We start from the raw sequence: 13,865 nt of genomic DNA on the forward strand, positions 1-13,865 counted from the left end.
CAACACTCGAGTGGTTTAAGGGGAAACATTTAAATGTCTTGGAATGGCCTAGTCAAAGCCCAGACCTCAATCCAATTGAGAATCTGTGGTATGACTTAAAGATTGCTGTACACCAGCGGAACCCATCCAACTTGAAGTAGCTGGAGCAGTTTTGCCTTGAAGAATGGGCAAAAATCCCAGTGGCTACATGTGTCAAGCTTATAGACACATACCCCAAGAGACTTGCAGCTGTAATTGCTGCAAAAGGTGGCTCTACAAAGTATTGACTTTGGGGGGGGGGGGGGGGGGGGGGGGAATACTTATGCACGCTCAAGTTTTCTGTTTTTTTGTTTTATTTCTTGTTTGTTTCACAATAAAAAAATATATTGCATCTTCAAAGTGGTAAGCATGTTGTGTAAATCAAATGATACAAACCCCCAAAAATCCATTTTAATTCCAGGTTGTAAGGCAACAAAATAGGAAAAATGCCAAGGAGGGTCAATACTTTCGCAAGCCACTGTATGTATTAGAAAATGAATGGATGTTTCGGAATATAACAAAACATCGAGGTCACATATACAATAAGAAATTCAATTCATGTAAACATTTGTAAATAGGGCTTAACAAATGGTGCTATGCAATTAAGGGCACATTTTTCTTTGTTAAGACCACACCGACAGTCGCTAAGGCTGTCATTTTTCTTAAAGGGAATGCCAGTTGCTCCTGATTTGATAGTAGCTTTTGCCTCCCACTTTTTCATCAATCATCCCCAGAAATGTATGTTGGCTCTCAGAAATAACTAAATACAAAATAAATAGATTTCGTATCCCTAATGACATCTACAACTACACTGCTGATTACTCATGTTAGGAAACTTAACATTATAGTGGCATACAGTTCAAGAAAGAGGTAGTCAAACATACATACTAAATTAACTTTCAAAACACATTTATTGGGCAGTTAACATTAACCAAACACAGTGTATGACCATTGTAAACAATAAAACAGAAGAAAGGCATCAGCTCAAATATCTCCCGAACTCAAGCAGAGCATACTCAATTGCTTTCATTTTCAGCAGTACTAACAATATTTACAAGGCCAAACATTCATGTTCAACTTTTACCTTTTTTTCTGAAATGGATGTATGATAATTCCTTTTTCATCTAGGCCTGCATGCCCTTTTTTGTCCAATGAGGAGAATATAGCAATTTGCTTTCAAAGCACCGATTGGCACCAAGAACACACATCCAGTAACGTTATTTTGTAAAGCAAGGTGTCCATATGTACAAAGGAGTAGAAGTATTTTTTTCATTAATGATGAGGCAATGAAATAAATGCTCCATTAGTTTGCCCCCCAGAATGTTAGGTATCAAAAGTTTAATAAGTATGAGGAGTTTCTATTTAAAAGTTCTTACAATAGGGAATTGGTTCTCTCTCTTAACAATACATGAAGTCGAATCCCATTAGAAAGGTGAAGATGCAGTCCTGATTTTGTAAAGCTGCAGAAGTATGTTTTAAAGCTCCCTGTGATGTCCTTATTTTAGGAGCCATTCATTCACTGGAAAACAAACAAGAGAGAAAAAGGCTGTAAAAGCAGTTCCAACCAAGAAACTATAATTCAGCCCCTGGGGGGCCCCCAAGGTGGTTTTGCTTTATTGTTAATTTGTGAAATAATACTCTTTTTTCAATCTGACCTTTTAATATGTATGGAATTTGCTCAATTTATTTGCTGTGATATGTTATATCAAGAAAGCATTTCCTTAAAAAACTAATCAGACAAAAGAAATGGTCAATTACTGAAACAAGCCAAGTCTTTTGTCTCAATAATACAGAAGTGTAATATTAAAAAAGCCACTCAATTGATACACAACTGCTGTACACTTGTACAATAAAGTATTTCTATGAACCTTAAACCACATTTTGTATAATAAGTGACAGTCAGTCAAACCCACCACTTGAAACCGGTATCAGGATACACAGTATTTTAACTCTCTATTTCAGTCATTTTGTGGTTTTGCAGGGACAATGGTACTTCACTTTGTGTTTTGTGTACACTGGATATGCAATATACCTATTATGTTGCATTTTTCTTTTAAAGCCATCACATTACTGTGAAACTTGTATAAACCATAATAAATCCAGGAATGGTAAGCTCATGCTCTTCCAGAGCAGGAATTTGTTCCACAGACATTTAGTGTGTGTTTATGATTTATAGTGGTAGACAATCAACTCTGTAATTCTCTTCAGGAGGGGGTTGGGGGTGGGGAAAGCAGCCAAAGGGTACACACCCCCTCACCCTTGCCAATCTGAGTGAGCAGCAGACTTTTAGCTGCAATGTGGTATATTTAAACAACACGTTTTAAAGATGTTGACTAACGTTTTCGTATTCCGTGATACAAAGTTACATTTAACATGCTTTATTTTCCATATATTTTAAACAAAATAGTAAATGACTGTACAAGGAGTGTTTTGCTTACTTCACTTCTTGACAATAACCACAGTACTCCATGAACATTCATTTAGTTTCCCCTAAATATCTTATGTTTTAATGATGAAGAAAGTGGAGCTGGGGCTCCCGAGTGACGCCTCCGGTAATGGCACTCTGCCCGCAGTGCAGGATACGCCCTAGAGCTTGGAGATTGCTGGTTTGAATCCAAGTTATGCCACTGTTGACAGTGGATGGGCGTTCCCAGGGGACGACGCACAACTGGCCAAGGTCTGCCCGGGCGCTGAGGGGTTAGGTCTGCTGGGGAGTCCTTCGCACACCAGCGACCCCTGTGGCTGGCCGGGCACCTGCAGGCCTGCCTGAATACAATTCAGAACTGCGTGGTCCTCCAACACTGTAAGTTCTGAGATGGTTGCATGGCGAGCTTGCAGAGCAAAAAAAAGTGGATGGCTGACGGCACTCATTTTGGAGGACGCGTGCAATCATCTTCGTCTCTCCCGAGTTAGTCCGGGGGTTGCAGCAGTGAGCCAGGTTGAATAATAATTGGACGTTCCAAAATTGGGAATTAATAAAAATGATTGTTGAAAAAAAATTACAAAAAATAAACTGGTGTTTACTTGAATCTGTCTTATAAATCACATGTGCATGGCTATTCAATTCAAATACATATCTGCATTATTTCTGTGTTCAATACCAACATTCAAAAGAGAATATTTTATGTATGGATATCTGATTAAATACATGCAAGAAAATAAAGCTGACCATTTCTTTATTATTTAATTGACCCCCATCATGAGCTGCATTCTTCCTCTTCAATTATGTTTGTTTTCTGTGGAGTGTGTTTCCATTGACAGTAATAGCTTGGAAGAATGAAACAATGCAATTTACCTCGGTATTGCAGCTTCTGTGCTCTGTTATTGGGACAGTCTTTTCCTTGCACACTGAAGTTGATGTTGGTGCGAATGCAACGGTTGTTGAGAGGCTGGGCTGGTCTGAAGTTATCACTCATGCTGAGAAATATCTGTGATGGCTGATTTTGACTTAGAAGTCTTAAAGAATGCATCTGCACACATAAAAAACAACATAACCAGGAGAATATGTTCTTCAGTAATAAATAGCTAAAAGTACAAATGGCTAACTAGAACTTTCATCCAACGGATCACTCTCTAAGTTTTTTTTTTTGTGTGTGTGTGTGTGTGTGTGTGTCTACATGTACCACCACATAAATGCTACTGGAACACAATTTCCAACTGATGCAGGCAGGCATGCCAGGACATTTTTGATGATTTATCACATTGATATCAGTAATCAGGATATTCATTTAAACCATGCCTGGGTCTCAAAGAGGTGTATATAAATATGTCTAGCTGGGATGACTTTATTGAAAAAACACATCACCCTATCAAATATAGTCCAGTATGAACAAGTTTTAAAGGACTACCTGCATCCTTGTTATATAGACTGGCTTGTTCATTAGGATCCAGGTTGCGGTTTCGAAGCAAGGTGGAATCGTCATCGACCCATCATAGGTAATAAAACTAGATGTTTCTGGATACAGTTCTTCTATATTTAGTCCTTGTAGTAAATATGCATCATCTAAAGAAAAAAGAAAAAAAAATAAGCACTGCATTTAATAGTGAAGAAATGTTTCTGGAAACAACAGAACTGGTCACACCAAATTAATCAATTTGGTGCCTTTGTGTATCCCATTTCACCATCTGAATAGCTCTGACGGTCTGGTCTTCAGTCAGGAATCCTTGTCTTCCACCACCTGGTAAAATTTGAAGCAATGACTCCCAAACCAACACCAACAAACAATGTTATCACCTGAGCAGCCACTCGACTAGAAACCCAAACTTACGTCTCAGTGGGGGCAACTGCTTTCAGGGGGGGTCAGCAAGTGCAAAGTGCATCTCAACACTTTTTTTTCACAATTAATTAAAGAACATGTAAAAGGTCTACCTAGCAAATTCGTAACAACTTTTTATGTTATTTGTGTTATTTTCTGCTTTTTTGGAGTAGTGTATATTAAGTCAGGACATTTTTGCATCCATCCTTCTTCAAAGAAATCTAAGAGGCTTGTTTCTGATTCCACGTTGGCTGGCTCCTATCATGCTGTTACTATATACATCATCTTCAAGTTCACCTCTTATGAATGCGTCCATGATTTTACAAGTTATGGAGTACGAGGCTTCCACCCTGTCTTCCTTCTTAAAAATCAACACCACATTTGCAATCCACGAGGCTGATTTTCAAGGTTTGGGGGCATAATACCAGAAACCTGTCACAGTCTAACACTGAGAGCCTCAGCAGTCTTGTATTCTAATAGTGCAATGTCACTTATGTAACCAAGAGATCCAATAAATTTAGATGAGCCAGACCATTAAATGTCAAAAGTGGTACATTACATTTTACTCTACAACAAACTGAAAGTAAATAGAAAAGCACTAGCATAGCCATCAATAAATAATGCATTACAGTAATCTAATCAGGAAGAAATAAATGCATATATCAGGTCCTCTGTACAAGCCTGGGAAAGATGGTCTGATTCTAGCAATATTCCTCAATGCAAATAGAAAATGATAAATTACAAAAGTATTCACTGTTACCACGAGAAATTACTTCAAATATTTCTCCCTCAAAACAGAAAGGCAATTTTTATAAATTGTAGTATTTGGTGAATAATTTATCCTCAATTCATTTTAAGTAACAAATCTTTCATTTATAGTACTAGATAAATTTTGAAAAAATATTTTTTTTAAATTCATTTTTAAAAAGTTTTAATCCAACTCTGATCATAATGTGTATTAAAAAAAAAAAAAAATCCATGTATTTTCATTTTAAAACATACTATCTGGTATTTTGTTAACGAAATCTCTGTGTGCAGTCCTTGCTTTCAGACAGTCTTGCACTCTCATGGTCCTTTTATCTGGAGAGTAAGAGGACTGAAATGGTTGGCAGCCAGTAAGATAACTGCTAAGACACTGCTGAGGAAGTGCAAGTATGACAAATTTCCTGAAAGGAGAAGCAAGCAAACTGAGAAGTTTATTTTACCAAGAGTAGTACCAGATGGCATGTTTTACGAAAATTCACACACGTTTGCAATGCTGTATGTTTCTTTTGAAACCTCATATTTGAGACACATGTGTAGAGTATGTAAGTGCACATCAAGGAGGATTAATCAAAGCATTGAGTTTGTTTCATTCAGTTCAAGTGGATCTGCGTATTGAGCAACATAGTGCTATCAGGGCCAGGTATACTGTTGCAAATGGCAGCCAAAATGTACAAGGTACTGGTTATCTTTTTTATCTCCACATAACTCATTGGGAGTACATACTTTTTGAAAAATACATAAATCATATTTTTGTTTCAAGTTTTTTGTTGTATTTGTGCTTGCACCAAAAGAAAAACAAAACTTGCATATATAGATCGTCATGACGTAAGAAGGCGTAACTTACGGGAATATTTTTCATTGCACTTACCTACATATGAACATGAAGACTCTGGTCACAGAGCGTAGGAACTGAACTTCATACTATAGTGGAATGGTTGTATAGCACCAATGGTGCAACATTAGAATGCCTTTGTGATAATGTAAATATGGCTATGGGGTTGGAATAGTTACTAGTAAATGACCATATATGATGGAAAATGGTTGCAGGACTTAAATGAAACTTACTTTTGTATGTTATTCTCGTTATGGTATCTCTGTTTAGCATTCGATTTAGAAATGGATTTGATGACTCAGATACCTAGAAGAGGGAAAATAAATGAACAAACAGGAGTTCTTGGTGTCACAGAATTAGGCTTTGCATATATTTACATATCAAAGGTTGTTTAGGCTTGGAAAGGAGTTATCAGGTGCTTTATAGATACAGTGTGTGGCCTGAATATATATAACATATATATATATATAATGTGTATAACATATATATAATGTTGAGGAAGACTAGCATGGGAGTCTATATTTTGACAGGTTCAATAAAGTAGCTGGTGCTAGTCTCAAATCATAAACATGCCTGATTTGCTAAGGATTACATTCACATGCTTGTTTTTACTAAAGGATGCTGAACAGTCTCCATTACAAACTACCATAACACTTGCATTTACATTTGATAGAAAAATAAGACATTATTAAGTTGTCCACTTACTTTCATAAATATGGAAACTATCACCAATCCATTTGGACTCTTTGCGGCTTCTGTGACATTTATGTATAATTCATGGTTATAGTGAATAAGCTGCACCTGCAAAAAAAAAATATACTATAATATATATATATATATATATATATATATATATATATGTTGTTACAATTCTTATCGAAAATCCCCAGAAAAGTACCATTGTAGCCCCTGATACTGTCTTGCTTGACTTTGCTGCAACAAATTGGAAAACAAAATATGATTTATCTATCAAGATGAACTGATGAGTTTGGGGCATGCAGCCAAAGTTGTTGTTCTTTATATAGTTTGTCAATTAGTTCATCTGATGGTGCGTCTGAAACAAAGTCGCCAGGGATTCCATAGGGACCGCCACATTGGCTCTGGTGCTCCAGCGGGTCTGGCAATTAAAAAAATATTTTTAAGAAAAATAAAAAACTGAAATATCTTGCTTGCATAAGTATTCAACCCCCACACATTAATATTTGGTAGAGCCACCTTTCGCTGCAATAACAGCTTTAAGTCTTTTGGGGTAAGTATGTACCAGCTTTGCACACAGTGTCGGAGTGATTTTGGCCCATTCTTCTTGGCAGATTTGCTCCAGGTTGTTCAGCTTGGTTGGACGATGCTTGGGGACTGCAATTTTCAAATAGTGCCACAGATTCTCAATGGGATTGAGATCAGGACTTTGACTGGGCCACTGTATTACATTCACCTTTTTGTTCTTGAGCCACGCCAATGTTGCTTTGGCCTTGTGCTTGGGATCATTGTCCTGCTGAAAGGTAAATTTCCTCCCAAGCTTCAGTTTTTTAGCAGACTGAAGCAGATTCTCTTGCAGTATTTTCCTGTATTTTGCTCCATCCATTCTTCCTTCAATTGAAACAAGATGCCAGTCCCTGCTAATGAGAAGGATCCAACAGCATGATGCTGCCACCACAATACTTCACTGTAGGGATGGTGTGTCTTGAGGCATGGGGAGTGTTAGGTTTGCGCCACACATAGCGCTTTGAGTTTTGGCCAAAAAGCTCTATCTTGGTCTCATCTGACCACAAAACCTTTTCCCACATCGCAGCTGGGTCACTCTCATGCTTTCTGGCAAACTCCAGACGTGCTTTCAGATGGTACTTTTTGAGTAACGGCTTCTTTCTTGCCACCCTCCCATACAGTCCAGTGTTATGCAGAGCTCTTGATATGGTTGACTGGTGCACCATTACTCCACTCCTAGCCACTGAACTCTGTAGCTCCTTCAAAGTGATTGTTGGCCTCTCTGTGGCTTCTCTCACAAGTCTCCTTGTTTGAGTGCTGAGTTTTAAGGGACGGCCTTTTCTTTGCAGTGCCTGGGTGGTGTGATGTAGCTTCCACTTCCTGATTATTGATCCAACTGTGCTCACTGGGATATCCAAACACTTGGATATTATTTTGTACCCTTTCCCTAATCTATGCATTTGTATTACTTTCTCTCTAACTTCTGTAGAATGCTCTTTGGTCTTCATTTTCCTTCAGATTCACACCCTTACCAATGATCCTTCAACAGTGGGGTTTTTATCCAGAAAATGTGACAGCAACTTTAATGGTTCACAGGTGGAGGCCAATGGTAAGGTAATCGTGTCCTCGTTAGGGCAATTTCTTTCATCGGTGCAAACTGGGAGCTTCCACAGTTTTGTGGTCAGATGAGACCAAGATAGAGCTTTTTGGCCAAAACTCAAAGCGCTATGTGTGGTGCAAACCTAACACTGCCCATGTCTCAAGACACACCATCCCTACAGTGAAGTATGGTGGTGGCAGCATCATGCTGTGGGGATGCTTCTCATCAGTAGGGATTGGGCATCTTTAAGTGTTTTAAAATAAAATATCGAACAGAACGAAATTTCAGTGTACCATTTGTAATTCAGTCATATGACAGAATTGGTCAGGGGTCTGAATACTTTTGCAAGGCACTATATATATTGTCATTAAGCTGTAGTCAGAGTTTTCATTTTTAAATATACTGTTCTCTCTACAGAGCAGAAACTACAAAAGTTACCAAAACTCAATATGGCAGCCATATTAGATTCAAATGTGAACGTCGCTCATCAACAAATGTATTTTTAATATGAAAAATATTATTGCAGCTTTTATTTCAGTGTGCAAAGCACACAGTTAGCCACCCTTAGTCTGAAGATGGCATAGATCTTACTGGAGAAGTAGCGTGTAGTTAGCTAAGGTATGTGGCAGTCAGAGGCTGTAGTTTGTTTTTGGACAGTTCAAGAGTTACAGAACCCCCTGCAGTGTTTAAATGAAACACATTACTTTTCCTTTGCTGTATCCTGTGCTGCCCATATCGCAGCATTTTTTTTCAACATACTCTTGATAGTTTTGGTATTCTTTTATTCATACAGCATAGGTAAATCAACTATGGAGGTTTTTCATCTTTACCTCTGGAGTTTTCGGCAGGAGGTTGAGTGTGGCTGCAGCACTCGCCTGAGGTTGTATACGTTGCTCACTACTCAATCTGGCTTCTTATAATGAAAATGTAGCTCAGATAACATATTGATTTGCAAAATGGCCAAAGGCACAGTAATGCATCATTATGCATAGAAGAGGTGCAGAAAATTGAAACTCTACTGGATTAAAATACATAAATGGTTTTACAGCTGTCTGACTCAATGCAATATATATAATATAAATATATATATAAACCTTTTAGAAGTTCACCCAGCAAAGTGATTGCATTTCAGTTTTCATCAAACACAATGAAAGGCAGCAAGGAATTTATTGAGAACGAGTGTGTCACGTTCATTAATATGCTTGCTTATTAAAATCCCAATTACGATTAAAAAGGGAATTAATAAAGCAAGATGCTAGCTGAATGCAAGTAGTTCAGCGAGCAGAAGACTCAGGTGTTAAGATCATATATAACTATTTTATTTTTCATTAATCTGTGTCAAAGTCAAGGTAAGGCATAGTCATCACTTTTATTTTTCCAGTCTGCAGTCTGTGCATGTATCCTTGCAGCATCATCAAAATGACAATAATTATTTTCCTGACTCTGAGGTAAAGTTGAAAATACTCCCAGTATGGCAGCTTCTCCTGGTGTCTGACAGCTGACAGGTTCTGCATAAACATCATCTATAGGTTATAAAGGCATTTCTCTTGATATCAAATGAGAGACCAAGAAGTATATCTGCATGTTTTCTTCTGGTTATTTATTAAAACTAGATGTGTGTGTGTGCGTGTGTGCGTGTGTGTGAGTGTGTGTTTGTGTGTGTGTACGTGTCTGTGTGTGTGTGCGTGTGCGTGTGCGTGTGTGTGTGTGTGTGTGTGTGTGTGTGTTGTGTGTGTGTGTGTGTGTGTGTGTGTGTGTGTGTGTGTGTGTGTGTGCTTGTACTTGTAAACCAAGGCATCTTATGAATGGTAGTAAAATGTATTAGTGAAAAAGCCTATAATCAGTATCATTGCATTTTACTTTACATATAAACAGTCAATTTATGTAATTCTTTTCTGTGGAAGACTTCAATATGTTATTGAGCACGTTATTCTGTTGTGTTTCCCCCACAAGTACATTTTGAGTACATTAGAGTATATTTATATAACTGAACACCACAAAGCACATACAAGGTACCTGCCGCTTGATCTATGTTAACAAGGTTTTCTAAAAATGCATGATGTATTCACTAATATACACTAAATAAAAAATACAAAAACTTAAAATACTAAAGTCAGGTGTCTCTACCTTATTACATAACAAATAATAACATTATTTGCACTTATTAGTAGCCAAACAAAATTAGATGCAAAGCAGAGGCAGCTTAAAGTGATAACAAACATTTTAAAATCAATTAACTCTATTGCCCTAGTAATATTAGCAATGGACCCACTTTTCTTGTTGAATCTTTTTGTTCTGTTCAGATAGTTCAAAGTAAAAGTCAGCTCTATAGATGCTGTCCTGATTCCTAATCATTATATCCTGTACATGGCTGTTTCCACTATATCCCTGTTCCCAGGGACATGCATCCCTAGCTGGGCACAATACAAGTATATCAGTTTCCCTGTCTTATCTTTCACAGTGGATTGTCGATGCTTTGCAAAATGTACCATGGAAGCCTTTAGAAAGTCGAATACATCTTTAATGCCTCTTCTAATTACTACTTTTGTGCCATTCCTTACAGCCTTACCTCCCCAGAGAAGGCTTGTCCATTTAGTAGATGCTCTGACCCCTGGCCATCTTCACTACCAAAGTGTAATCGAATCTCTTCCAACCGGTGACTGTATGTCAGGGGTCCTCCTGAGATGTTTACCAAATGTTCCTTATCCAGACGAAGGGAAACGTGGCGGCCTGTGTTGTACATTGTTCCACTGACCTGGGTAAAAAGAAAAACATAATATGGCTTGGTGAGGATTGGGGAGACTTTTGTTCTGCAGATTAACCGTAGCTGTTAACCAATGACCATATAATACAGTAAAATACAATATATTTGACATTCCCACATTATTTGAAGTATGTGAAACATACTCCAAGAGACATACCATTCTGCAGATGTGGCAGACATGGGAACATCTGCCAGGGGATCCATTTTAAAACAGGCCCTCACAAATCTAAATACTCACTGCAAGGTTCGATTTTAAGGCTTCTCTATTTGACCGGGACAGTCAAAAATGTCGATGGACAAGTGCTTCCAAGGTATTCAGTAGTCTGTAGGACAAGAGCTTCATAAATACATTTTTGTATAATGAAAGCTGACTCTTGTGTTAGTATGTGACAGCATCTATGTAGTGGTACAGTAGCTAAATATCAGAGAGATGCTGGGACCTGGCGAAGGCAACTTCTGCAATGTACACAGCAACATACCTCTCGGGTCCAACCAATCAAATTACAGCTTCAGTCAGCCGAACGCAGTGCTATTATGGGATGTACATGCTTGTCCCGCAGGCACCTATACATCAAAGCAGTAGTTTTATTTCATCATTGTGGGATATAAATATTTCAAGGGAAGAACTAAAATATCACAGTGACAGAGAATAGAGAACAAGTGCAAGGCAGATCACTGGTTGTCAGCAAACATAACATAATAACAAACACAGTGTTCACACTGAGTTTGTTAGTGGGTGTGGTTCTGCACTCAGTATGGTTCGGTTCATCTGGAGTGTAGTGTGAACAACACAGTTCACGTGGCAAAAATAGTTTGGTTGGCGTGCTACACTTCAGTGTGGCCAACTGGGAACTCAAGATTGTTTGCACACAGGACACAAGCCATACACATTGACCTTTCTAGCTAGATAAGGAGAAAGTTAAGTTTCCCAGTTATTTTTCTGTAGTTGGTTGGTAGTGTCGCGCTACTTGTGTCTGGTATTCTGCAAAAATTTAAATTATGAAGTTATGAAGTCAAAATAACGTCAAAGGGAAGTTAAAAGGAAACAGGGACAATTTTAAAAATACGGTCGTACACCAAAATTCAGGCAGAGAATGCTTTCCTTCAAGTGCTCAGCATTACTCCTCTGAACACAAATGAATAAAAAACCTCAATTTCACACACTAACTGACTGACAACAGCAAGCAAACCATTTCATTGCTTTAAACCAAAGAAACTAAACTTAGACTGTTTGTAACAAACCCAACATGAACACAACCTTAAGGACACTTTTGAGTCCTTACATACTCTGAGTGACTTTTATGTAACAGTACATTTGTACCAAACAGAAAGTCATTTGAATGCCACGTAAATATCAACAAATGCATTGGTTTCCAAAAATAGTCTTGGCATTTCTGGCTTAGAAAATTCTGAATCGTTTTATACCATTCCTGACAGTCTGGAGCTAATTTGTGTCTTTTCGTTCACGTAAAGTCAGAAAAAAACAACATATGAATCCAAATTAACATGTATTTATACTAAAGTAATACAAAAATGACTACAAAAGATTTAGAAGTGAGTAGTTTTTCAAGATTTACGATTATACTGTAAATCACTTTCATGAATCGGCCCCCAAATGTAGTCTCCCATCATGTTCTCGTTGTACTGTCCTTGGTAGCGGCGGTCAAAGTCCAGTATATCCTGGTAGAAGCGCTCGCCTTGCTCCTCCGAGTACGCTCCCATGTTCTCCTTGAATTTATCAAGATGAGCATCAAGGATATGAACTTTGAGGGACATCCTACAGCCCATTGTGCCGTAGTTCTTCACCAGAGTCTCAACCAGCTCCACATAGTTTTTGGCCTTGTGATTGCCCAGGAAGCCCCGAACCACTGCGACAAAGCTGTTCCAAGCCGCTTTCTCCTTACTAGTGAGCTTCTTGGGGAATTCATTGCACTCCAGGATCACCTTTATCTGTGTTCTGATGAAGACACCGGCTTTGACCTTTGCCTCAGACAGCTTAGGGAAGAAGTCTTGAAGGTACTTGAAGGCTGCCAACTCCTTATCTAGAGTTCTGACAAATTGTTTCATAAGGCCCAATTTGATGTGCAGTGGTGGCATCAGCACCTTCCGGGGGTCCCACTTGACGTTGTTCCTCCCCACAGAGAACTCGGTCCACTGTGGCCAGTCCCGCCTGTGGTAGTGCGCCTTGGTGTCCCAGCACTGAATCTATCTGGGATGTTCTGGAAAATAGGTCAATTTCAAAATATCACTTTCCTGGTCACAAAAGCAAAGTTTGTGGGGAATAATAGCCATTTTCTATACTTTTGAGGCATAAGCAATTAGGAAATAACATTTACTACCCAGGAACCAAAAAAAAATAAAATAAATTGTTACACGGTGTGATCAAATCCATTTTCAGCTCAAAAAGAGTAATTGTCTGGGGCTTGCAGGTTTATTCTACCTCACTGAGTAAACAAGGCTGTGGTTATTCTATTAAACATGATAAAATCCATGAACAGAAACTGAACATTGATCACACAATTCCCTAACATTAGAGATATAGTAAACTGAACACTGATCACACAATTCCCTAACCAACCTGCTTGGATTGTGTTTTGCAGTTTGCAGTCAGAATAAGAAACTTGTGATTTGGTAAGAACAATTGAATGCTTGTTGCTGATGTAACTACATTAGCTGGCTGAAGTGAATTTAGATAGCATATAAACTGGACCAGCTCTAGACCTGTATAAATTGGCAATCGGTGTCTTAAACACAGGCTGTTCAAAGCGGCAGTCCTCCAAGGGCCACACGTCCAAGGGCAGTCTGAGATGTGGCAGTCAGACTGAGGACAGGTAGTGCGAGGACCTTTTCCAAATCTCTCCCAGTGGCTACTAGAGGCCTCACTTCAACTCTTAACATTAGCTGTATTTAAGTAACATTATAAAGGTG

General features: G+C 38.4%; 1 protein-coding gene across 1 annotated transcript in view; it reads right to left on the bottom strand.

Moving 5' to 3' along the window:
- Positions 1 to 857: 857 nt before the first annotated feature.
- LOC121295314 (carbonic anhydrase-related protein 10) overlaps positions 858 to 13,865 on the bottom strand; it is a 133,194-nt gene continuing 120,186 nt past the window's right edge. The window contains exons 5-10 of the mRNA XM_041219791.1: positions 10,743 to 10,928; positions 6,577 to 6,672; positions 6,105 to 6,177; positions 3,867 to 4,021; positions 3,314 to 3,488; positions 858 to 1,537 (exon numbers count right to left, since the gene is read on the bottom strand). Of these exons, the coding sequence (XP_041075725.1) occupies positions 1,515 to 1,537; positions 3,314 to 3,488; positions 3,867 to 4,021; positions 6,105 to 6,177; positions 6,577 to 6,672; positions 10,743 to 10,928 (708 nt within the window). The 3' untranslated portion in view covers positions 858 to 1,514. The remainder of the gene's footprint in view (positions 1,538 to 3,313; positions 3,489 to 3,866; positions 4,022 to 6,104; positions 6,178 to 6,576; positions 6,673 to 10,742; positions 10,929 to 13,865) is intronic.

This window comes from Polyodon spathula, chromosome 20 (genome assembly GCF_017654505.1).
Source record: "Polyodon spathula isolate WHYD16114869_AA chromosome 20, ASM1765450v1, whole genome shotgun sequence".
Classification (NCBI taxonomy): Eukaryota; Metazoa; Chordata; class Actinopteri; order Acipenseriformes; family Polyodontidae; genus Polyodon; species Polyodon spathula.